General features: G+C 39.7%; 1 protein-coding gene across 4 annotated transcripts in view; it reads left to right on the forward strand.

Moving 5' to 3' along the window:
• The window catches only part of ATP8A2 (ATPase phospholipid transporting 8A2), a 340878-nt gene that overhangs the window by 80620 nt on the left and 234119 nt on the right, over window positions 1-26139 (forward strand). For all 4 annotated transcript variants that reach the window (XM_068930206.1, XM_068930209.1, XM_068930207.1 and 1 more), the window contains exons 17-24: window positions 7016-7121; window positions 8445-8527; window positions 10256-10305; window positions 13026-13095; window positions 14844-14928; window positions 16234-16373; window positions 18684-18822; window positions 24879-24943. In XM_068930206.1, the coding sequence (XP_068786307.1) occupies window positions 7016-7121; window positions 8445-8527; window positions 10256-10305; window positions 13026-13095; window positions 14844-14928; window positions 16234-16373; window positions 18684-18822; window positions 24879-24943 (738 nt within the window). The remainder of the gene's footprint in view (window positions 1-7015; window positions 7122-8444; window positions 8528-10255; window positions 10306-13025; window positions 13096-14843; window positions 14929-16233; window positions 16374-18683; window positions 18823-24878; window positions 24944-26139) is intronic.

The raw sequence follows: 26139 nt of genomic DNA on the forward strand, positions 1-26139 counted from the left end.
AGAAGCCATGTACCTATAAAGCTTGACTGGACACTTGTGAATTCAAGTCACTTGTGAAAACATCAATCTTCTCTTCCGTATTGCGAAAGCCATCCTACAGTCCCACAGCACCCCCTGGGCATTGGTGGGTACAAACCGAAATGAAAAACTTGGTTAGCTGGTTGTACTCCTTAGTATCATTTCTGGAACTGGGCAGGCCAAGTTTAATATACGTGTCTAAAATACGAAAAATGTAATTGCAACATACAATTGATGCACAGCAAAGCCTTTCTGCTTTTTGCTTTACAACACTTCAGAATCTGAAGTACAGCATAGAGCAAATGCCTGAACGAACACAAATTACAGTGCATAGCGCTGTATTACTTAGGGTGATGGACCTTGAAGATGGCTTCTCCACCTTAATCTTCAGAAAGATGGCCCTGCCAGCAGGAAATACTAATTTTCTGTGTGGTTCTTCTAATTGTCTGCATTAGAAAAAGTTCCCATTGCAGATCACTTGCCACCAAGGTCTGGGTTGCCTCCCGTTCCGTAGTATTCCAATTTGTTTAGGCATAGTGACAGTTATGGTGTGTGAGGGTTGCTGACTCAGGTATTAATCTTGAATTAGAGGACACTGCTTTAAGGGCAGGCTGCAAGTAAAGCTTACTTGAGCTCTTGCTGGCTGTTACTTTAGAGGTCTATGCAAAAAGAAGTTGTTTATAGCATTTTAATAGACTCTGCAGAAACAACAGATAATAAATAGATGGGTGTGAGATGGAGTTTTTGTTCTACCCTTCAGATGACTCTGTAATGATGGGATATCTTTTATTGTCTGATCCTTTCTGTGTAGTGCTTCTGCCTTGGGAGAGGAATATCAAATGTGCTGTTGTAGCAGGCAAATAGAGGATTTAGGTAGAGGTTCAGCCTGTAAAAAGGAAATTTCTACCTGAGCTATACGTAGAATAAGTGAACTCTAACTTGAGGAACCTCTATGTACCCAAGTTTCCTTTGGCTCTCAGAGCAGATAAGTATTGCTGTTACTGCATGGCAGACTTTCAGAGGTTAGCCCCACTGTGTGAAGTGAGTCCTCAGATAAGCACTGAGGAAACTCCTGGCTGATGAGATTTCAGGTGTCTTGCATAGGCCAAAGACATCTTTTGGAGCCTGACTGTCCTGGACAGATGAATGAAACCTGTTGACAAGTGATAATTTAGCACAAGACATACAGAATGCCAGGACTACATGTGACAGTTTGCACTTTGGTTAAATAGGCCTGGGTTTCCTAAATAATGAGATGTGAGGGCTGGATTACAGAATAGTGAGAGAAAAAGGGATCACTTATTTCTAGCCCATTAGCCATGTGTATTATGTCAGCTGTTAAGATGCATAAATTGCTTGCTTCTACCTAAATCTCTTTAGCCTCATAGTTTTTGTCACTACCTGGTATCTGCAGATGCCATTTGCAGATGTCTTACAATCCCCATTCATTTGAGAAAATGAGAAGATGAAACTGAAGTGTAATAGCACAAGCTGCCTTGTGTTTCAGATGCTACTGTGCTTAGCTGGGCAATAGATTCCTTTTAAATATTTGCTCCTCTTTCAGCTGGAGCTGTCAATGGGATAGCTTTCAGACACTGCATAAATGTACACTGCTTACTCACAAGTATGGTCTCTGATCTTGAAGAATTTTTCAGTCCAGTCAAAAGTATTAGTTTAGAGCTGTCTCGGTGCCAAGTAACTTTCTTTTCAGGTTGGAGAGAGGAGGGGAAAAAAACAAAGCTGTGCTTCTCCTCGTGGGACTATCTTCCATCTGCTAAGAAGATTTTTAGCATCCCATATCACCTCTGAATTTTGTAGCTCTTCTGGGCCACTGACTGTGAGGATTGACTGATGGCCAACTACAGTTTTGACTTATGGTCAAAGAATTATTGTCTTGTATAAAGCACTCTAAGGAAAAATAACTTATCTTTGAAATGTGTGAAGATTTCTCCCAACTTCTCTGGGGGTTTAATATGGAAGATAGTGCCTAGGTTTGTCTGATTCTCCTTGTTTCCTTGTAGCTGCTTTCATGGGATGAATCCTGCAGCTGAGCCGGAAATAAAGCAAGCTTGTTTCCATAAGGAAAATGCCTTAAACTATTATTAGAAGGAGAAAAGGTCAGCTATTTCCAAAGACTTAAAAGAATGTTTACTAAACATGCTAAATGGTCTTTGTCTTGGCACTTTCCAGTTGCACATGCACCATGAATAAACCTAGTATGGAGATGCAGGCTTTTTTTTTTTTTTTTCTTTAACTGTGGCTATGCATGTGATAATATGGGGGGAAGAACTGATAAGCCCAGATTTCATCTTAGGCCTCTGTCTTACTTCCTTAGATTCTCTCCTTACTTTCTCTACCAATTCCAGTTTCTAAGTGACTTCCCTTCTGTGGCCTCAATTACTGCTTGGACAAGAAGCAAGCAAATGACATAGCTACATATGTACAGATTGATTCAGTGAGTATGTGATGATGGTTTAGCAGTTGGCCAGACAGAACAGCTAACCGTTCTGCTCATGGTGAGCCTTTCCCTCAGTGGAAGTGTTCATTTAGATCCTTCCAACATGTCTGCATATTTTTATGGAGTGTGTGGGAACTGAGGCTTTTATTTCATCAGACTTTGAAATGACCGTTATGGTCAGATGATTCTTATTTCCTTAAGAAACCAGAACAACAGGAAAGTCACATCATTGCTTACTGAGATGAAAAACTGGAATTTAAAATACAGTAGAAGGAAAGTACGTTCATTCTGTAAGAACCTTTGTGAAGCTTCAGTTTGGAAAGCAACTGTTGTGTGAGAACTGTCAAACTGTATCATCCACCAGCTCAGAAACGGTTAAAATTGTAGCTTGGTGAGAAATACTTGCCTCTTCTCTTTTGCCCTTGGTATACATGTGACTGGTATTTTTTCTTTTGCTCCAGCAAAAGGCAGCATCTTAAATTATAGGTCATGTTTCAATGATTTTGGAAAAGAAACTTACATTTAGCTCCATTGATATTGATGGGTATTCTCTGAATTTGTGCCTGAAAGATCTTAATCTTCTCCAGTCTTACCAGCCTCACTGTTCTAGAGGTGCCCAGCACGAAAGGATCCTCATACTGTGTTCTGCAGATATCTGATGTGAACTTTCCTACTGTTATATTCATTTAAAATATTTTTTAAGATGGTGAATCATAATCCTCTCTGGTAGTAAAATGGATGGCTATTTAACTAGCAATTCTTGGCAGGATGTGTTGCTTTATATGTAAAACTTGTTAGGTGTCCCGTAAATCTGAGCAAATGGCCTGGAAATTGCCAGTCAGTCCAGTTCATCTGTATTGTGAACGGAGGTATGGATCTGATACTGATATGATGGAATGGAGAGATGCATTTAAATGCTCAGCTTTTCCTGCAACTTCCTTGTCATGTTACCAGGTTGTGAATAGTTGGGTAGAATAGTGCAGTTCCCATCCTCAGAGTGAGGCACGAGTCCAAATAATGGCACACATGACAAATGTGCAGGTGCACAGCTCTGCAAGTGCAGCTTGCTTCCAGAAGAGACAGAATTCTAGCTTGGTGTTTTCTTCCCTTTACATGGGGAAAGGGATGAAAAATTCAAATACAGCTTCTTGAGTAGTAGTCTGCACCCTACTTGATAAGTGATAAGTGTTGTGCCTTCTAGATAAGGCAAGTCTACGTTCATTGTAGATGATACTTTGTAGATAACAATTCAGGGACTGTTCCCAGAACTCCTGAGACAATATGCTGCCATGTGTTTGTAGTTTTTTAGCTTGTGGGGCCAGTGTGCAAGATAAGTTTAGCAAGTGGGTTGTACTGCTGTCATAGGTGATTATACGCCAGGTGTTTGATGGATTTTGAAACTTTAGAAAAGGGACAGACCTTTTCTAAAAAGAAGCAATAGCTTTGACACAAAGCTTTTGGCACCTGGGGATGAAAATTGGGGAAGGATGGGCTTAGATGGAGAGCTACCTGTGGACAGATAACCGAATGACTAAAATATGCAACCTCTCTTCCTGCTGCAGATAAACAGAGAAGAAAAAATGAGGTGGGAAGAAATAGAGCTGAGCTTAAATGAGCAGGCAAAGAATGTTTCACTAAGACCAGTAAGAAATTTAGTAGCAAAATGGCAGAGCTATGCTTTAATAGAAGAAAATAAGTAATAAAGCAGAATCAATTAACCTGCAGGGCTTCAAACATAAAGCAGAGGTTAAATCTGGAGTGAAGCAAGGAGTGTATGACCACAGAAGCCATTAATAAGCATGAGGATCCTGTTCTGTGCTCTGAAATAAAATTTTGAACACTGGCCTGGTTCTTACCAGTGCAATAAATATTGTGTCAGTGTTGGAAGAATCTAGCAAGAAGACAAATGACAGCTGTGTGAAGGAGCTGACATGATAAGCTGGACCTCTGTCTGGTGATCTGTTATTATAGAGTTGGAAGGTTGCCATGTAATCCATTGTAAGCTGTGAAAATACCAAGACAGCAGCAAATTATGTTATTGGCTTGAAAACAGAAATATATATACATAGGAAGAATTAAAATGTATAACACTTCCAAAGATGGATTGCTTCTGGTTAATAGAGCACATGCTAAGAAAGTGTATAAGAGGCTAGGTGATATATTTGTAATAAGGCCATCAAAGGTTTGCATCAATGGACGCTGGAATGAGAACCTAGCAGGCTGTGCATTTTGTGGAGAGAAAGGTATAAATTTCATTGCTTTCAAGGGAAATATCATGGCAGCAGAAGGTAACCTTTTTGCCAGTAACTTGCTGTGGACTTAACGTTTCTCATGCTTTTTGATTATATATCATCTATTGGTTTTATTGAAAATAGCCTCTGCACTCCAGCAGGTCAAAAGTTGACAGTGGGATGTGATCATGCAATTTAAGTTCTAGTGTGCTAAGATAAATGTCATGTGTGAAACAAGTTATTTTGAAAATATTCATAACATAAGGGAAGTACATGAAGTAAAACAACAACATAGACATTGAATCTACAATGTCTGAGTTTATTGCACTTTTTTCTTCTGTTATACTGACTACTTGTTTTAATTAATATTAACATGCCATGTGCTGGCTGATATTGTTTTGAGGCTTTCATAGTAGTTTACTTTCTACTGATTAAACCTTGCTGTTACCAGTATGTTCTTCTGTTGTAGAAATATGTAGGCTATGCATATCGTAGTTAAAAAGAAAAACCATCAACCCCTCCCAAAAATGAACACCTTTTTTTTTCCCTGCCCCCTGTCTGTGGTCTTTGTCTTCTACCTAAAATAGAACCTGAGATAAAACAAAAGCATTGCTTTTATTTTTGTAGCATAACTTGGGGTGGGGGGAGAAGTACTAGCAGCTCTGAGAACCAATTGTGAACGCTGCTAGCCTGTGAGAAGTTGCATTTTAAGTGCACCTCTAAGTGAGGAAATGCAGTGGTCACTAATGTCTCAGTAGTTATTTTGTAAAACACTTTAATTGCATGTTAGTACTGCATATGCTCATAGGAAAGTATCTGGAATGAATTCTCACATTAGAAGACTTTTGGTGGCAAGTAGCTTTCACTTGAAATTGGTTCACTTGAGTGTTGTAGCCTGTTTTCTGTTGAGCAACAAATGCTAGGGTACACTGAGAGAATAAACTGTGTAGAAGTATCTTAACTGATTAGTAGAAAAGGATCCAAATGTGTCTGTGTAGTGTTTTTTTTGTTTTTCTAGAATCTTGCAGATGAGTATCAACCTTATTTTATAAGGTTGGTATTTTCTCCATCTGCTCTTGTTTCTAATATTATGATAACATAGTTTTGGCCAGATCTTGTGGTGTATATATATATATCTTGCAACGCTCCTGACTTTGAAGTGGCTCTGTTAAGACAGTTATGTATAAAACATGCTATAACAATGAAAAGTTTGAAAACTAGGTGGTATTTGCCTAGGTCACAATTACAAAGATTTGGAATTTCAACTACAAAGTGACTTAAATGGCTTTCTGCAAACTTAAAACTGTTCATATGTGACTCACAGTCACTGCACAGTCACTGTGCAAACAGCTGCTGTGACTTAAGATTTTGATGCTGCCAGCTGTGGTGGTTATGGATATAGCAGTTGAAGGGGAACATGTTCATTTCAGCTGTTACAGCCAAATGTGTTACATTTGTCTGAACTGTGGATGAAGTTAGTATGCCATGTTGTATGTGAGCTGAGTGGTTGGGTAAGATCCCTGAGACCTTGGGCAAAAGTGGAGGGGGGGACAGGAGGAAAGAAAGAATGGGGGCCTCCTTCATGTCACCATAGCTACACCTGCCAGAATTTCTTGATCAGAGCCTTGTGACCAAGTGTGAGGAAGTCTTTGCTGGGTTGTAGACCTGGTGTCTCTTTAAGCAGTGTGGGATGGTTGGTGACTATGCAGTATGTATTAACAATGTTTTGGGTGTTTGTGTGTTCTCATAATGCTGAACATGTAAGGAGTATTGACCAAACTTCTGCTTGGGTAGCTGACGTATTCCTGTAAGAGCAGACGATGTTGCCTTCTATTGATTATTCAGCTGCTGTCTGCTTTGGAAATTCTTCATGTGGAGCGCAACTGCAATGGGGTTTAGTCCTGGAGTGGTTATTTTCCATCTGTTGAAAGCTGTTACAGAAGTTAGCAAATTTCCTCTTGTTCGACCATCTTCAGCACCTTATGACAGACTTCTTTCCCTATCTGGAGCTTGGGACACTACCGAACTAACACTTTTGTGTTTGGGGTGGGGGGGGGGGGGAAAGGGGATTCTGGCTTCCTAGGTCTTCATCACTTAAATGACGCTTTTGGCCTTAGTATTCTAGTTCGTTAATGCTGACCCTCCTCTGCTGTACTGATGTTCTGGAGCAAAGTGACATGATTATTAGAAGTAGGGAACAGTCTGTTTTCATATCTGAAGCACCTGAGAGCTCTCTGCAGCCCTGGGGAACAGCAGCCTCTTGGACTACCTATAATACAAAAACTGACTTGCTTGATGTCCTATCTAGCCCACAGCTGTGCACATACAGGAGTTCCTCACCCTGCTGGCAGTGTGTCATACTGTTGTTCCTGAGAGACAAGGAAACAAAATAATCTACCAGGCCTCCTCTCCAGGTTAGTTATTTCTTTCTCTTTTTGGGAAGAAAGGAGCAAGGGAGCAGAAGTAGATTTAAAAAAAAAAGAAAGTTTTGAAAACATTATTAGTTTTAAAAACAAAACATTCTCTGATTTAATTGCTAGCAGTAGATCTGGCATCTTCTGTTGTCAGTGCATGTTGCTTTTGAATGTCCCCTGTAAAACTGCTGACATGCCTGTTGTTTATGTAGAGCTAAACTGGACTCGTGATCCCTTCTACTCTCATGAGGTCTTCTACTCTTGACTCTTTCTGCAGGAGTGACGAGCAAAATTAAGGCTTTCTGTGCCTTGTCTCCCCTACATAGAGATGATCTACAGCAGTAAGGATTTATCTCTGCATAGACAGTTATTGTCTCTAGTTGCTATGCGTGCAAGTTCTTAGCACTTTTTTGTTTCCTCTTGATCTAGCGGCCATGTTGCTTTATGCAGATACACGGCATTGATACAAGACATAGTGCTATGAAGCACCACAGAGGCCCTGAAAGGGTTAAGCAAGGGCCAAAATGCAGAACAGTAGGGCCCTGCTCCCCATCCAATTACCTTCACTAATGAAGATGTTTCTAGAATTGTTGTGGTGATATATTTAGTGATGAAACAGCATCATTTCCTATTTGTGTCCTAATGGAGTGCGTTAGGAGTGGGATGAAGAGCCCATGTGTGACAGCTCTGGTCACAGTGCTGATGCAGGGAAACAGGGGTTGCTGGAACTGGACACTGAATTCACTTGTCTGGTGCTTGTGTTTGCTGCCCCTTGCTCCTTCACAGGCTGCGTAGTTAGCTACTAGAGGTGCTGCCTCTGGTTCCAGCTCAGTTATTTGAGCTTTTAATAACAGTACCTAGTCCACTTTCCAATAGATCATGTTGAATTTCTTTGACAAGAACTTAACATTGTTACGGCAGAAACTGGATTAAAAGTGTGTTACAGGAATATAGAGTAACATAGCTTTGATCTTAGTCGCTTTCACGATTGGTTTTCTTTCCTCTTCTTTTACAAGGAAGAAATAAGTAGGGCTCTTCCTCAACAATAGAGCTTAATGCTTCAGTATTTACAGGATGTTTTATACAGGTTGGGTACAAGTGTGTATATACTTGATCTTATATGGCCTTTACAGGAGTGAAAATGTGAATATTTTTGTGGAAGTGAGCTACTTCAGCAGTCCATTATCTGCTGCAGATGCGGAAGTTCAATTACACGGGGAAGTTGGCTTCTATGTTTTGGCCATGTGGCATATATAGGTACAGGCTTCACCTGCCTCTTCCTCTACCCACCAAATTAAATGCAACTTTTTCTTATATTGGCAGATGAAGGTGCATTAGTGAAAGGAGCAAAAAGACTTGGTTACGTCTTCACAGGAAGGACACCACATTCAGTTATCATTGATGCGGTAAGTAGATGTGCGTTGCACAGTGACTGCCAACCTTATGCAGAGGTTCTCCCAAGTTCCCTGTTATAGAGCCTTTAGGAGGCTACATGCAGGAGGCTTTTGCAGATTGGGAAGGGTTGACTCAGTCTATTTTAGATACAAATTCCTCCCCTGTCCTTCTGTGTGGAATGAACCATAAGAACTTGCAAGCTTATATGGGAAATGTGCTTGAAGAATTTTTCCCTCGTCAGGGAAGCCCAGATGAGCATGCTTTCCTTGGAAGGAAATGCATGGGTCTAGCAGGAGGTCTTCTGTGGTTCTGTTGAATTAGCAGTTATTGTTCTTCTAAACGTTTGAATTCTTGCAGTTGAATAGTATAAGTGAGATGTTCTATATAAGATATATCTGCTTAACAAGTTCTGTGTATTTGTTAACTATGCCCCTTCACACATGAAGGTTAATGCTTATGGGCAATCTCAAACTCATGGGACCACATTCTGACTTAATTTGCAGTCTTAGATGGGTGCAGCTGAGATAAAAACTTACTTTGGAATTCATAATAGGGTACTTAATAGTGCATGTATTTCATCCTTCCTCTCGGGTGCATTCATTTACAAATCTTCAAAAATAACCAGTCTGGTATACTCCCAAACTAAGCACTTAAATAAAATATGCATCTTTTTCAGGTTTCGTCACAAACTTTTCAGGACTTAGCAAAAGGCTGTTACTGTAGTTTAAGAGCAGCTTAGGATCTGTCATCCAGACCTCTGCAGGGTCTTCTCACCTTCTCTGCAGAAAATCAGATTAACTTCACCTAGTGTTATTCCCCTCAGTGGGATGTCAAAGTTCAGAGCATGATCTGTCTATAGACAGTGGTGAAAGATGTTACCCCCAGAGATTTCAGTCTCTTCTCATTTCCTGCAGGCAGTGGCAGTATTTGTAACGTGAATGCCTCAAATGGAGATGGCTTTTGGTCTTCGGGATGTTGCTGAATTAATCTATGCCTCATAGAAATAACTGTGTACTATTACTTCGATGAGATTTCAGTAGAGCCCTTCCTTATGCCATGTGTTACAAATGCCACAGTGTTTCTGAGACTCCAGTAACTTCCACTGCTCCTAGCATATGTTGTACAGCAAGAATGGCAAAGACTAGGGATTTTTACATCTTTTTCCTTCCTCAAATTGCCCGTGCTCAACCCCAGCAAAGGTCGTGCATGGCTTACACTTGCAACGGGACAAAAAAGGTTGCTAGTGATAGCAGGGATTACTCTAACCATTTTGCTGCCAAAAAAATATATACTTGCAGATTAAATTAAAAGAAATATTAAGGCAGTTCAGGAAAAGTGGTTATTATAATACCGAATCTGGACACCCTGTTTGTCTTATCATAGAATGAAGCCCACAGTTTATAATAAATGTCTAGAGAGCCTTTAAAAAGCAAACAAGCGGCTTAATGTTCAGAGCATGCTTATTCTTCTAGAGTAAAAGTTAATTTCCTTGAAACGTTGACTGCAGAGCCATAAAAGAGTTTAAAAAAAAAAAAAGCCACAATCTTAGACTTTCAGACAAGATTGGAGTAGTTCTATTAAATAGGGCTCTACATCACTTTTACCAGGAGAGGGAGCTATTACCATATCTTACTATTTACACTGGGGTTTGGGAATAATAATGCTTTAACCAACTTGCATGTTTACACATGTAAGAATGTCATGCAATATATACTTAAAGTACATGTCTTCTTTCATAGCTGGGAAAAGAAGAAACTTTTGAAATTCTTAATGTGCTGGAGTTTTCCAGGTAAGTTCTCTCTAGCAGGATAATTGTTTTGTAAATATATGTTAGGAATAAAAAGATTCAGCTGATGCAGCAGAAAAGCTGCACTTTAGTTTTGTCCTGTCTCTCCATCCCCGTGGTCCCAGTGTAAGGTTAATACCTTAGCCAATTGCCACCAATTTGTAGTATTGTTGGAGTATGAGCGTGGAGATCTCCCTGCCACTCCAGCGCTGTAGGTTTGCTGTGAAGTGGCTGCCTTGGAAGTGTCATTTGTGCCTCTCTTTACTGGTATGTCAGGAAACAAGTGAGTGTCACTTGTCTACTTCAAGACCATGCTTGAAGTCTGTGCTTTTATAGCACTCTTTTAACTCACTCTTATTTGGGTAGCTGGGATCTCCTAGTGGAGGGTTTTTGGTGCCCTTTCGTAAGAAGCACTCCAACCTTCTAAACACTTGAAAGTAGTCAGGGTGGTTAGGACAGGTACCGCTTGGGTAGCAAGAAGCTTTGTGAAGCAGATTGGGCCTCTAAATCTCTGACAATTGTAGTGGTACTTTCTCCTTCTCAGTGAATACAGTTTTATCAGCTTGGATGGTGCTAGTCAGCAGGCTTTTCTATGTAGTGTTTTTATTTTTCTACTGTAGCTTTGGCTTAAAGACTTGAATTTTTGCTCTTTGCCCTCTTGCAGCTGGCTGATTCTGCTAAAGGAATATGCTAAGTAAAACTAGAGAGGGAAGGCTTGAGTAAATAGTTTTTCTTCTCTTTTGCCTTATTTTGAAGATTCCTCTTGATTTCTTTTCCCCTTTTCATTCTGACATGTGGCTATTTATGCAGCTTCTGAAAATCCATGAAAGGGTGCTAGAAGAATCCTTTGGGGGCTCTGACAAGCCCATCAGTTGCTGCTGCCCTCCACAACCAGGAGGCTCTATAGCCTGCATGCAGCACTCTTCAAAAGGCTGTCTTAGTACCTTGTACTTAGTACCTTAGTACCTTAGTACCAAGTACGCTTGTAGCAACCTTCCCACTTGACCAGTGAGGAACCTCCTGTAATTAGATTTCAAAAGCCCAGAGAAGTTTCCTAGGGTCACTAGCTTGTTCTGGGCATAGTTGATTATGAAGCAAGTCTAGAAGGATGACAAAGTACAGCAGGAAAGATTGTGTTCTGTCTGATCAGACATGCTAAAGGCTTATTTTCTTGTAAATGGTTCTTGAGCCCTGAAAAAGGGTTAAATCTCCCAGAGCAACTTCTGAGGAGGAGGATTTCTACACTCTGATCTGTCTGTATGTATTTGCAAGCGGGGAATGAGGAAGGAGAATGCTTTTCCTCCCATTTTCTCTGCTTCTCAAACGTCCTTTCACTGAGGAAAGGGATTACACTTACAAATGGCTTCTCTTTGGATATAAAACCACAGACCCTCCTGTACTCTCTGGAATGGGGTTGATTTGGTTGCCCCTTGGAAGTTGCATTTTTCTTTTTCTGTAGCCCTTTTAAAGGAGAGGTTGCAAAGTGAGATGCCAAAATTAATCAATTTAAAAAAAAAAAATCCTTAGCTGTCTTCCACTGATAAAAACACTTGTGTACAGTATGATATTATTTACTTTTATTTAAAAAATGTAAACTAAATGCATCCCGAACTTGACTTTGTCTTGATACGCAGCTGTGCTTAGAGGGGTCTGACTTTCTGTTCTATGTTGTCCCAACTATATATCTGATTAGATGAATATAAAGAACCTGCAGGGAAGCTGAGAGCTGCTCTGTATCATATATACGAAAAGGGCAGAGTTAAAGTTGTGTGAGTAAACAATCACTGCCATTTACGTGGGTGGTCTTTGCATCCATGTTCTTATATCATAAGGAAAATGAAGTCTGAAGTTAACTTCGTGCTAGGAAAGCCTGACAATCTTTCAGCTGTCAGATTTCTAGAAGGAAGGGGAGAGTTGCCTACTTATGGAGATGGTATGCGAAGAAAGAATGAGTTAGGCTCATGTTGGAGGAAGCACTCAAAGTGCATCTGACAAAACGTAGCCTGAATTTGTGGTCCTTTCCTTTAAAGTCTAATAACCTGTGTTGGCTTGTACCACAGTTTATCCTAGAGCAGGAAACTTTTTTGCAGAGTTTAAATAAAAGCCTCTTCAAAACTGTCACTTGGTGTTTACAGTGGCATCTCTTCATGGAAGTCTTGCTTACATTTGCTAGTACTAGGTCTTTTTTTCTCAAGACTGTATACCCAGCAGTCCATGACTCTTCCTTTTGACATGTTTCTACGCGTTCTCAATTCTTTCAATTTAGAAAGTCCATGGGTGGCTGTTTCAGAGTCTACTAAGCCTACACCTAATACACATTCAGCTGTAATACTTCCAGTTCTAGGCTGAGAGTTCCCAAAACAATTTCCTTCATGTAAGGAAAAGCTGAGAGCAAACTCCCCTTTCCTTTGAAAGGGATATTTGAGCAGTCTTGTCTTTATCCAAGTTTTTACCTGTTTTTGGATGCAAATCTATATGAGCCCTGTCTGTGAACTTGAGCAAAATCAAATCAGGTTGACTTCTTGTATAAGAAGAACCATAGGACTGAAGCAACGATTTAATATTTCTTTGCTGTCTAGGATTGCTGGGTCTTAAGTTACTACTGTTCCATCTCACCTGATCTGAGGTGCGCTGAGCACATCAGAGAAAATTTACTGACTGGAACAGGATTTACTCTTGATCGATACAACTAATGAGAAAACTAAATATTTTCTTTTCTACAGTAACAGAAAGAGAATGTCAGTAATTGTTCGAACTCCAGCAGGACAACTACGTCTCTACTGCAAAGGGGCTGTAAGTAATTAACTACTTCAATGGAGAACTAACAATACCAGTTATTGTTTCAACAGCCATGGCTTTAAGATGTGAGCATTTCAGGTCTCATACATAATACCTGTTGGCTTTCCGTTTAGGGCCAAATGAGTTAGATCAGTAATTCCTCCTTTGACTCTTTTTGCAGACAAAAGGCTGCTCGGCTTTTTACCACCTGGTTGAAATATTGAAACTAATGTGCATAGTGCCCTTTACTTCAGCAAAGGCGGGATTTCACCCAGCTGTGCAGCAGCAGTTCAGAAGCTAGACTAAATGCTCTTGTTTGAACCTGTAATGCTAAAATCTGCCCTCAAGCATTTGGCTGTTGATTTGGCGCTCTCACATCTCTGCACCTGCTGTTATTTGTCATCATAACTTGCACCACGTTGTGCTTCTGTCTTTGCTGACAAGGGCAATAACTTACAAAAATACAAAAGCTGTAAAACTAGCATTGGCCACAGTCAGTAAGTGGTTCTGATTTCAGTTGGAAATCATGGACATTGTTTTTTGCAACAGGGGAACTGTTTCTGACTTCTGAAGGGATCTGCTTTACTTGACTTGGTCCTGACAGATAGGTCTGGGTGCACTGCTCTGTTGCTTCACTCGAACTCCACTGCTTCAGTAAAGATGTGCCAGCTTCATGTTGGTGCAGTGGAAGTGAATTCGGCCCATTGTCACTGTGCAGTACTGCAAAGCTGTGGGCGCGGGAGGGTCTCATGACTGCCAGTGTGTGGTCTTCAGTCACTGCTCTTACTCTGCTTGTTTCACACAGTAGTTTCTTGGAGTGCCCCACTGGAAGGGAAGGAAAACCAGGAGAGGTTGTAGTCAAAAATTTCAGAATGATCAGGATCAGACCTCAAACAGAGATGTTGTCTTTTATGTTCTGCTGCATCTGACACTCTCATCTAAACTTCTAAGTAAATTGCCTGTTCTACATGAACTCTTACACATCCTGACCATCGCCTCCCATCCTGGCACTTTCATTATAAATCAATTTGGTGGTATGTCTATCTCTATTCAGTGATAGAGGTAGGCCTGTATACTCAGTTTGCTTAAGAGCGCATATTCAAGCAAAAATAGGGTTTCTCATTTTTCATATATGTAGCAACTTCTGGTAGCCACAGAAGAAAATACAGGGACTCTAGGTGGGTAGGTGATGCTACGTTTTCATTACTGCTGTTATCCATGCGGTTACACATTTCAATTGCACTTTGATTTAGTGATAAATAAACAGTTTTGGTGAGAAGAAGCTTATTTCCAAGACAATTCTGTAATGTAACCTGTTTAATGTTTCTTCCTTTTGCTCCTTAATGTCAATGGGAGCCTTATCTAAAAAGGATTGCAAGAAGAAGCCCTTCTTCATGGAACTACAATGAGTACTGAATAAGATCAGACAGCTTTATTGTCTGAAAACAAATATATTCAGTTTAATTATTAATGAAGGAATGTCTCATACTGTTTGATTAGTGGAACCCCTTTATGGAAAGAGGGGAGGAGGGAAGAGTGCTTCTATTGCCCAGTATTTGAAGTGGGAGTATCTCTGCCGTTGTATACAACCCAGATAATGTACTCAAATGTATGTGCCTAAAACCAAATGCATTACTTGTAAATTTAGTTTTGGGTTATGATAGTAGCCGATCCTGTCAGGTTACTTCACTTGAGCTTGTAGATGCACAAGTGGAAACTTCATATATGGACTTACTCTGTTGTAATGAATTTGGTTTTAATAGGATAATGTAATTTTTGAGAGGCTTTCAAAAGATTCCCAGTATATGGAGCAAACACTGTGCCATCTTGAATACTTCGCCACAGAAGGTAAGAGAAACAGCATGTGACAAGAGTTGAATTATCAAATTATTTGCAGTATTTTCGGTATTGTTTAAGCTTTGCAGTGCCAAATAAGATGACTTTGAAGATTATTTCAGAAGTGGTGTGTGATCAGCAAATTAGCAACTCTAGGATAAATTTAGGTCTGAGGAAATGTGTGGCCTACTTCTCCTTCTCTTTGGGTTTCAGTAGGGAAATGGAGTTTGGAAGAAGCAGGTTGGAGCTCTGTACATGGCTGATGGAGGGAAGGAGCCTGAGTTCTGTCTCCCTGAACACCTCAATTGCATTGGAGGTGGTATTTTTACCATTGTAAAACTCAGATGACTCAAAAGTCATGGCTATATGAAGCAGAGAGATAATCTGAACATATTGAGAAACATGAGACATCCAGACTCCAAAGATTATCTGAAAGGGTCCCTTAATTAAGACTTTTATGACTGATGTAACAATCTACATTCACAGGGAGTACTTGGCTTTGTTCCCTCTTCCACAGTAGCATGAAGTGGTGTCATTATAGTAAAAACATGAACTTGAATGGTTATTTTCTTCCTAAACCTGGAACTATTTTATTCATCCTGGAAAAAAAAAGGGGGAGAAGGTTGCAAACTTCCATGGTTTTAGTAATTAAACCTTTATTTTTTTTTATGGCACACCAGTGGAGTCCTGCCTGAATTTCTGCCAGAGTTGTGTGTGTTAATTTTTGTCAGTGGTCTTGTAAGATGGGCATTTTACTTCATGAGACCTTTCTCTACTCATTTGTGCATGTGTAACTCCCATTATTAAAGTGAGTTATGTGCATGCGCTGAAGAAAAAAGCCTTTCTAAAAGGAAATATTGGGCTGAGTAGTGTATTTGGCTCAGTAATAAGTGTCTCCAATCATATATAGCTAGTTCATTGTTTAATTTGATCATCTTTTTTTTAATTAAAAAGGCCAAACTTGCTTCAGACTTTAATGGAAAATAGTAAAGGTGACACTCTTGTTGCTCTAATATGGCTAAATTGCAGCATTGAAAAGGAGGGAGAAGTTTTTGACCTGTAGACTCTATCTCTTGATTTACACCAGCATTAGTGACCTAAATGAGTCACTCTTTTTTTTGAATGTATGAAAACTCAAATGCTTTTAAAATGTACAGAGAGCTGGTCGAGAATCTGGAGTTTAACATTATTTATACATTAAAAGCTTCTGTCCTCTTCAGTGAGAGGACTAAGAGCTTAGCATTCTTTAGCACTTTAATGATGTGCTGAAACTTGGTGTAATTTTACTGTGTGTAATGGCTATATTCTGTTTTGTAGGTCTGAGGACTTTGTGCATTGCTTATGCAGATCTGTCAGACAATACTTACAGAGAGTGGTTGAATGTCTACAATGAAGCCAGTACAATTTTGAAAGACAGAACGCAGAAGCTGGAAGAATGCTATGAGATCATTGAGAAGGTAAAGCATGTCCGTTTCCGAGGGTTGGATGCTGATTCCTTTACATGTGTTTTGCCATGGAATTTAGGCAGTATACCAGTACAACAAAGTGTTAAACTTTGTTGGCTGGGGAGAGGGGGAAAGGCGTTTCTACTTGGGAATGTGTTCAGTCTGTAGACTTCTCAGGTGTTTAGTTTTGAAGTCTTTGAGGCAAACTTCTTTAGAACTGCCATTACTACTTACAGTCTTCTTATTTCTTGTATTTTTTTAATCTTGTTATCTTGCATAAGCTTGAAGTAACTTGATAGAAGATAACCTAGGTCATCAGTGCGTTGTACCATGTTCCTATGGGCTAATATATGAAAAGAACATGATTATATCTACAGTGTCTGAAATAGCATTTAAAAAACCCCGTCTGTGATTTCTCTATGAAAATGAATAATTTGCTCATTGAGGCCTGTAGTCACATAGGCTGAAATAATATTTAAAGCTTCTCTTTTCCCTGCAAACTGCTGAATGGATAATTCTGCAAGGGAAAAGCAGTATCAAAGACACCAGTTTGAAACACTAATCTCACATTGAATGGGATTCACACTGATGATGAAATTTGAACACCATGGGCTTATATTTTTGTGATACTCTTTGGTCTTTATTGCTCTCTGAAATGCCAGCAGTTGCACTTCTGAAATGCGTTCTTTTTTTTTGCTCTTTCTACTCCCTCCTCCTCTTACTTCACTTTGATTTTTGTTTAGTGGTTTCTTTTAAACATTCTTGAGCTTCAATTGCTTTTGTTAATTAATATTAACATTCTGGAGTGCTGTTGGTTGGCTTTTTAAATTAATTGGGGCAGGAGAGAGGAGGAGGCTGAGACTGGGATGGGAGCTAGCTTTCACAGGGGAGCCAAAATGCTCCAAAGAATCTTTCAGTAATAGGCAAAGATCAGGTCTTGCTTTTCAGACTAATGTCTAAAGTCTCATTTTGTGCTCATTGCTTAGTTTCTTTCTGATTCCTGCACTGTGCTTTCATATGACTTTGTTTACACTTAGGTGAAAAACGGTCAGTTCAGTATAGGTTGATTCTCTCAATTTAAGCTGTCTTCTCAGTCCTTGAATAATTTTTGGCTCTCAACTTTCTACCAACTTTCCCATTTCAATATCATCTTGCAAAATGGATTCCACAACCCCTCCAGGTAGGGGCAATTGTTTGGAGTTGGGATTGCAATGTGTACTCTTGTTATCTACAAATTGTGTTAGTACTGGTGGGGCTAACTGTTTATCAGGAGATAATAGGATACTAAAGAAAATGAATTATAGAAGTCTGTTCTATTACCTTTACCAGCTAAGCATCTCATAACAGAAGCTAGATTTTGTTAAGGCCTGTTATTTGTAAGGCTGTGTACGCTGGCATTAATTGTAACCTCTCCTTCAATTTTCACATTTGTTTTGAGTAATTATTGTCCTTACAGAGAATAGAAACTCTTACTTTTTCTGTACGATGCCTGAAATGTTGCTTATAACTGAACTCAAGTTGTATAAATTTATCTTAAACTGAACATCCTTCATTGCCAAAGGAATCATTAAAATACTTCTCAAGTCAAAATTGTCTGACTAGATTGTGTCTTTGCAGGATGCTTATTTCTTAGGTATTTTTGTCTGCCTGATTTTTCTTTTCTGTAACATAGCCAAGTGACTTCAATCAATTGCTCTAGAACTGCGTAAGAGTATGGCTAACTCTGTAATACTAAGTTGTCGTAAGAGACATTCTTATTCTTCTCCGGCAGACATCTGTATGTAGACTAGAGATACTTGGACTGATTAATGTTCATACCACTTCTGTTACATAGATGTCATGATTATGTCCATAAATAGTTGCAATAATTTCTGCTTTGAGTGATTGCATCCGGTCTGTGTATACATTTTATAGGATGGAAATTAGTTTAAATGATGTGATGCCAGGTGACTTTTGTTTTGTGAGCTTAAGAAACACATAAACTGTGACCACTCATCATGTTGCTATGGTGATTAGTGAATGCTCTAATATATATGTTCATCCATAGGCTAGCGCTGGAGCTGTATAACTTCAATGAATTGCCTTTGAAACGCTGCCATCTTTCTGATCAGAAACACGTGGTTCCATTCCATAACTCTTGAAATGTGAATTTTATGCAGAGGAAGTAGAATAGCCACACCAAAAATTTATTGTACTGTATATTGCTTGTCAAAATACTGTATTAGCATTGAGGCACAGCACGTTGTCTTTAATTCCCTTTTTGAGTATGTTCCAAGCAGAGGTTTATCTAAAGAAAACAATCCCTCAAATTCCTCTTTTCAGGACTTACTGCTTCTTGGAGCTACAGCCATTGAAGACCGCCTGCAAGCAGGTGTTCCAGAAACAATAGCAACACTAATGAAGGCAGAAATCAAGATATGGGTTCTGACCGGGGACAAGCAGGAAACAGCTCTCAATATAGGTATCCATTTTTCTGATTACTTTGAACTAGTGTGATATGTAGCAGACTACGTACTAGATCTTTTGCTACCTACAGAAACAGGCCTGCTTTTTATAGAGTGGTTCCTTGGTAACGGACAGGTACGTGGTAGCCTTTAATTTAGAGAACTGGAATTTTTGGAGGAAAACCTTTGCTCAGTGTCAGACTGTATTCTGCTCATTTTAAGGAAAAATGAACACTTTACTAGCTTCTGGATTAAATAAAATTCTTGTATGGAGGTAGTAAATTTTGAGGCCCTTCAGTTTTCATCAAGATGTCAACCCAGTTGTAATGTTTCAGTTTTACTGTGCATTACGTTTTATAATTGTCTTACAATTTTCCCTGTCCATCATATTCTTACACTGGTGGCCTATTGTCGATTTTAATAGAGTTTGGGATATGCAAAGCATATAGCTTACAACTTGTGGGCCTTGTTTGTGACAGTGGGTGAATGCTTGAATAACTATTTTCATTGTCACCTTATATGACACATATATGTTTGTCATATATATGTCATGTTTGTTATCTTGATGGAATGTGGTGCTGCTGTTCTTGAGTATATGAATGAAGTTCAATATGGGTTTTTTTTGTCAAGGCGCAGGGTGGATATCCTTATGTCTCAAACTTGTTCATGCATCTTAGCTGACAAACTACATTATTTACATTATTTACAATGCAAAAAACTTGCGAAGATATGAACAAAAAGTACACGTTTGTATAGTGTCTTCTGAAGTCTGGAACATTCTGCTTATCCCAGCTGCTTCAAATTCACCCATATAAAGTACAATCCACAATTGCCTTCAGATTTGCAGATTAGTTCATTTACATGCACATGTGTAGGATATAAGACTCCTGAACAGCATAGCCTGCCTTCTGCTTCTGCTGTTTCTTTAGCCTGCCTCAGTTAATGTTGACTTGAAGATTCTCTAACTGTATGAACAAAGATGACCAGTGAAGCTTTTTATATATAGAATTGCATGTAGATAGATCTGGAGCTTTTCTCTTGGAAAAGCTCTGATGCTTTATAAGTGAATTTACATGACCTTTTAGCAAGATTTAGGCCTTGCTGATTTGGAGGGTGGTGTTTTAGTGTCCCCTGCTGTTCTCCCTGTTCCATTTTGCAAAACATCTTTCTCAAGCATGACTTATGGCCTCAACTCAATTTCTAGCTGCTGACATTGTCCTTAGCCAGTCTCTGCAAGCAGTTTCTGGAAGGTTTAGCAGTGTTCTTGCATCTTGATCATTCTCTTAAAATGATTTGCAGACTATGGGTCTCCTTTGCTTTTCAATGAGGCTGTCACTCTACTAAGACTATGACAGGTTCTGCTTGCTGCTATCCTTGTGCTTAGCAGAGTTGCAGGATATCTGAACTGACGTGTTTTTAGCCAATAACTTCTCTAGTAACAGTTTGCGTTCTAGGAATGGGAATCAAGTGTTTAGTGGTGTGTATCTCTTCAATTCAACAGGGAATCAATCCCTTCAGTTCAGCTTTTTACCTAGAGCTGCATTCATAAGCACGAGAACTGCCTTCTGCTGTACGTTTAACTGAGGAATTTGTGATACTCAGAGCTTCTAGACACCCTGTCAGCTTCTAGAGTGTCCCTGCAAGAGGCCCAGGATATGGCTAACTGCAGCAGAGATCAGCCTCTTTGGAGGCCCCAAACTTCATACTTTCAGAGTAATATGCAGCCTGAAAGAAATTAGTATTGCAACAATAGTTGGACCTCCAAACTGTGTCAGTGACTAAAATAATTTCTCAGATTAGCCCACTGTAGACAACAGCTTTCCTGTTTAGTCATCCACTTAGTGACAGCTCTAGTAATCAACTCTTTAGGCATAGATTACCCTGTTTGCTCCTCCTGCCCTTCCCTTCAGGGCCAAACTTGCTCTGTGCTACCGAATGTGTTGATTATCACGCTGGAGTTCTGGATCTCTAAAGCTGTAACCAGAGCACAAAATTCTGTGGCTTGTTCTCCTGCTCTTCTGCCTCTGCATCTTGAGCATTTTCAGGGACTCCACTCATGACTGTGCTTAGCCAGACAATACTCTGGGTTTTGGACATGTTCTGAAGAAGGTGTTTAAAGCTGAATCCCAGAGACTGGAAAAAGTGGATCCTAAGGCTGATATATTCTTCTCCCTCTCCACCTCCCGCCCTCCCCCCTGACAAGAGATAACTAGCAGATAAAATGGGTAGTAGAGGTAGCAGCCTAATTCTGTGAAATGAGGATGTATGCATCACTGGAACACTGTCAGATCGGTCCTTCAGGAAAGGAGGCACTCTAGTGAACCCCCACCTAAGAATGTATTGCTACTCTACTTCTATGTCCGAATATAGGAGTAATATAAACCTTTCTCTTGCCTTTTCTGAGAGGCACGACTTGGCCAGGACTAAAGCTCCTCTTGTTGTCGGCTCCTCTTGAGGATATACTGTGGTGGTTGACTTTGCTACTTGAGTCTTTTTGGGACCATCTCCTTGAGCCCTTAGTGACTGGTCAACCTTATGCTGGTAGCCAGCCAGCCAGAACTTTTTAAGGTCAAGGTTCTCTTTGATACCTTCAGGATCAGCAGGGCTGTTTACATGAACAAATGTAGGCTCATCAAATAATTCTTGGGCTGTTGAAGAAGACAGCCAGCTTTATTCTGAGGTAGTTAAAATACATGTCAGGGTTTGCAAGAATACTGCCCCTTGTCTATTGTTGAAGCCTACTTCGAGATGGTAGGCTGCTAGTGTCCTTGCAAGTATACTTGCTTTTCTATATCTCCTGAGCAGCAGCAGAGGACAGGTGTCAATACCTCAACACGTAAAGCTATTGCCAAGTTACTGAAGGCACTTGCGCTAACAGCAGTTGTACATACCAAATAGTATAAAATCTTCCTTCTTGGAAATCCTGAGCTTGGAGTTACCTGTCATATCTATACATATACTTATCTTGACTCTGTATCTTCACAGGATAGTATATTTGTACCTGGTGATAACTCAAATCCACATGTACAGCTGCTTTCTATTCTCCTTCTCTTCATCAGGCATCTTCTGGAACACTTCTGTTCTGGAGAACCATCACTTAGAGTTGAGGAAATTGAGGTGGTGCCATTGTGCTTTGCTGTATCCCTAGTGAAGCTTGAGCAGGGCCTAAGCGCTATGTGTAAACTGGGAGGATAAGCAGTTTGCCTCACACGATGGCTTCTGTATGTCTGCAGTGTGAATGTGCCTGTGGAATGATCTTGAACTCTGATGCAAGCAGCAATCCTTCTCCCAGGGCCCTTGAAGGGAAATATATCCCAAAAGTACCTGATTCATCTGCTTCCTGGTCTTTTAGTCAGACTTTTAAATTGAAGACCTAGACATCAGTTTACAAGAGTGGATTGACATTTTATGTCTGGCTTTGAGCCAGCAGTTGATCTCATTCTAGTCAAAGGCATTGACAAAAATATGCACTGATCTTAAAGTCTGTGTTTTCAATTGCTGTTAGTACTGCCAGAAGTAACTATAAGACTTTGTGTATAAAGTATAACTACAAACTTGACTTGTAACTTTACAGTTGCCAGTTACCTTATTTTACACTAGGGCTAGGTTTTAAAACCTTCATAGTCCTAAAACTGTACATGATATATAAATATCCTAAAAAATGGTGGTAGACTTATACCCTCCTATTCTAAACTCAATCTCATGATAAAACATGAAATGACCTCAAGTTGCAGGATGGGTTTCTTCTGACTCTCATTTCCAAAACACACCACAGAGCTACGCTACTTAGCATTTTCCACAGAATGTTTTTATCCAGCTCCAGTTGTCAAATGGATTCTTGCTTGATTTGAAAGATACAAAATGAAACAGTGAGCAGCAGTTTAGAAATTATAGCTAGCTGTTGCAGCTGCTGTTCCAATCAAATGCTACTAGAAAATCCTTTTGAATTAGTTATGCTGTATTTGTAACAGCTTACTGCACAAAGCTGCTGCCATTCCCTCGGGACAGAATAGCCCTGGCATGGAGGGAAATGATTAAGTTTGTAATATCCTCTTCTCCCCAGTAAGAAGAAGAAAGTGGTTCTTCACTCTGGGACTAATTTTAAACAGTGGCAAACTTTGACTTGACTTTTTTCTGGAGTCAGTGTGTTGTATGTACCTGTTGAGGCTTCATTACTCAATTTTGTACCATGTCACTTAAAGACTTGTTAGCTGGCAGAAGTCATAGAAGTCTCCACAGCTTTCCTGTTATAGGCTGCATTTTATTAGAATATATTTCAAAACTTTCTCAACAGCTGTATATGAGTTGAACATCATTCATTATCCTCCTCTAAAGCAGAAAGTAAACTGTAGCTTATTAACATAAAGAAGATCAAAATGTTTCTGCAAGGTTGCTTCTGATACAGTCATACTCCCCATCAGCTGTGAAAATAAGCAGAAACAAAACTTCTGCAAGTAATCAAGCTTATTATCTGAAGGTGCTTCACTGTGTGATGTAGGTATATCTTCTGCCAACAAATAAAATCCCCCGTCTTTCTTGGCAGAAGTCATTCAAGCATTTGTGTTGATCCTGGAAAATACATATAAAACTAGACTGATTATAAAAATTCTATAGCCTGAGGGAATGATTTATACAGCCGTTGATGAACCTATGTGGCATTCCGAAGGAACCAAATATCCCACAGAAAACAAATTCATGCTACAGTTGTAGTCTTGCTATTGTGACGTATGGAGAGAGACTTAATGTTGTTGCCTTACTGTACTCTTGTTTTATTTTTGAACTTATCAGTTCTGCAGTGGTTCACCACTGGGACATTACTTTCATAGTGTAATGGGCTCCAGACCCACTGTAGCAGCAGTAAATAGGCAAATAGACTTCATGAGGCCTCATCTTAGGACGATCAGTTCTTAGGCTTACCATGAACGTTACCTGATTTCATTCACACAAGAGCACAGTAGGAATGCAAAATACTTTCATTGTATTTCCTTTTCCATTAATTTGCATCAGCTATAAAAGGCATGCACGTTCATCACTTCAATAGATGCATTCTCTGTTGCTTTGTGAAGCCACATGACTGTACCACTCCTAAGAGAACTCGCATGAGCTTTTAGAAGGATGCACTAGGGTCAGTCTGGCAAGAGTTATGACTTGCCCCTTGCCATAATATGAGCTGGAAAGTAAAGCGTTTATCCTATAAGTGCCAAGTGTTTCTTGCATGTCACTTTATCTCATGTCAATGACAATCTTGTGGTAGAAGTATTGCTAGTTTAATAGTATTGAGCAGTACTGCAGTCACTGTTTCTTGCTGCTTAAAAAAAAAAAGGCTTTTCTGTTGTCAGCATTTTTTATTTGAATTTTACTCTCCTAATGAAAGTATGCAACTGCCTGCTGAGTGCTTGCTCTAGTCCATGGCAAATTAGTCTTGTAATCTTTCTTGCCCCAGCCCTACGCTAAGGACAATGCAGTACAACTACAGGATGCTTATAGGAGTTGATGGGGGCTATGCGCATGTTGTCAGTCTGTAGCTCTTGATAAAGCTTAGGACTTTCACAATAATCTCGCGGCAGTGAAAATGTTTGTATAGTAGCAAACATTTAGCAAACAAACATATTGGAACAAATGTGGGGCCAGGAGGACTGGGGGTAGCACCAGCTGATGCAATGTGTGTGCTCTCAGCCATGTGACATAGCTGCAGTTGCGTGCTCAGGTCTCGTCCTGTGAAGCACAGAAACTCTGCCTTCATGTAGGTAGAAACAAAGTTGTAGGTATACAGATGATTACTTTTGCTCTAGAGGCATACCACATATTTACTATATCTAGTTAATACTGGTTTTCTTCAGCTTAAACTTATTAAAAGCTGTGTATTTGGAACTGCAGATAGAAATGCAGCCTCTGTTGCTAGTAAATGTGTCAAGTTGGAATGCGTCCTACACACCAACGCTTCCAAAAGCCTGCCTGATGGGAGTAACTGCTCAAAATATATTTCCTGATCTGACCTATAGATGCCCCTTTTGAGGTTTAGCTCAAGTGTAATATCCTTTTAAAAAAAGAAATCCTTCTTTTTCTTTTACAGGATACTCTTGCAGACTCATTTCACAGAGCATGTCTCTCATCCTGGTCAATGAAGATTCTTTAGATGTAAGTAACTGAGCAAATTCCGGTGTAATTCTTGGCAGAAGGAGATGTTGCTGACAAAAGCAAAACCTTTTGAGCTTTCCCATTTTGTTTCTTTCCTTTTGCTTTAGGGGTAGCAAGGTAAACAACTTGTTTTAGGAACCCATTGCTCATCACATTTCAGGCAAGCTAAAGAGGTGGATTGTGCAAAATATTTCTATGGTCTCTGATTATCAAACTAAAATTTAAGTATCAGAGCAAGCAACTGGTTATGGGTCCATGGATCAGAATTTGCTGCAAACTACTGAAACCTGCAATATACTATCAGGAATATGGTTAGAATTTATATTTTATATATATATACACGCGCACACACAAACACACACATATGTATAGATATATATGTAGGAGTAGCATCTTTGAAAAGGGAAAAACAAGCTAAAGGAATCCTTATTTTGAAGTGAGTCTCACTGCAGCTGTTCCAAACAATGCTGAAGACAGAGCTTTTGCCTAATCAAAGTGTATTGTGAACTCATTTGCATGTAGCTTTTAAGATCTAAAAATTGCATTAAAAATTATCTCTCAGCGGTAGCCATTTTCCTCAGATATGTGCAAAAATAACCTAGAAAAATCTTATGTTGTTTTATGAAGGGAAGATGCATGTGCTTCTTCAGTTTGCCTGTTTCAACATCAATGTCAGCCCTTGATATCACTTAAAACATCCGATTGCTATTAGTGGTGTTTCTAGGACAGGTTAAAAGACCTATAAGAGAGGGCACCTGGTACTTGCTTTTAGAATTGACAATTCATCCTACTTGACAGGATGGGAGATGCAGAACCTTTGTCCTAGTATCAGGGGGGGTTACTGGATAGCTGAAAATGTGGTAGAACAGGGATACTGTTGCGGTGTAGCGGTCAGCTGGTAAGCTGTGGATTTCCAGTTGCTTCTATGTGACTTAGTCAACAGTAGCCTTGACAGTGTGTTCAGCTCGGACTCGCAAGTTCTTCATATGTGGTTCTGGCATCTCATGGCCTGGTATTCTAATCCACTGGGTCTCGGGAGATCCCAGTGAGTTAAAGGGGAGATCTCACTCCAGAGGAGGAAAGGCTGCCTTACTGGCTGGTAGGGGCTGTCTCATTGCTGCATTCTAGCAACAAAGATGACGGAGTTAATTCTGTCTTGGAAGCTAACAGTCTTTTGTGTTACTGTGTAGTTAGGG

Source organism: Struthio camelus, chromosome 1 (genome assembly GCF_040807025.1).
Source record: "Struthio camelus isolate bStrCam1 chromosome 1, bStrCam1.hap1, whole genome shotgun sequence".
In the NCBI taxonomy this organism is placed as follows: Eukaryota; Metazoa; Chordata; class Aves; order Struthioniformes; family Struthionidae; genus Struthio; species Struthio camelus.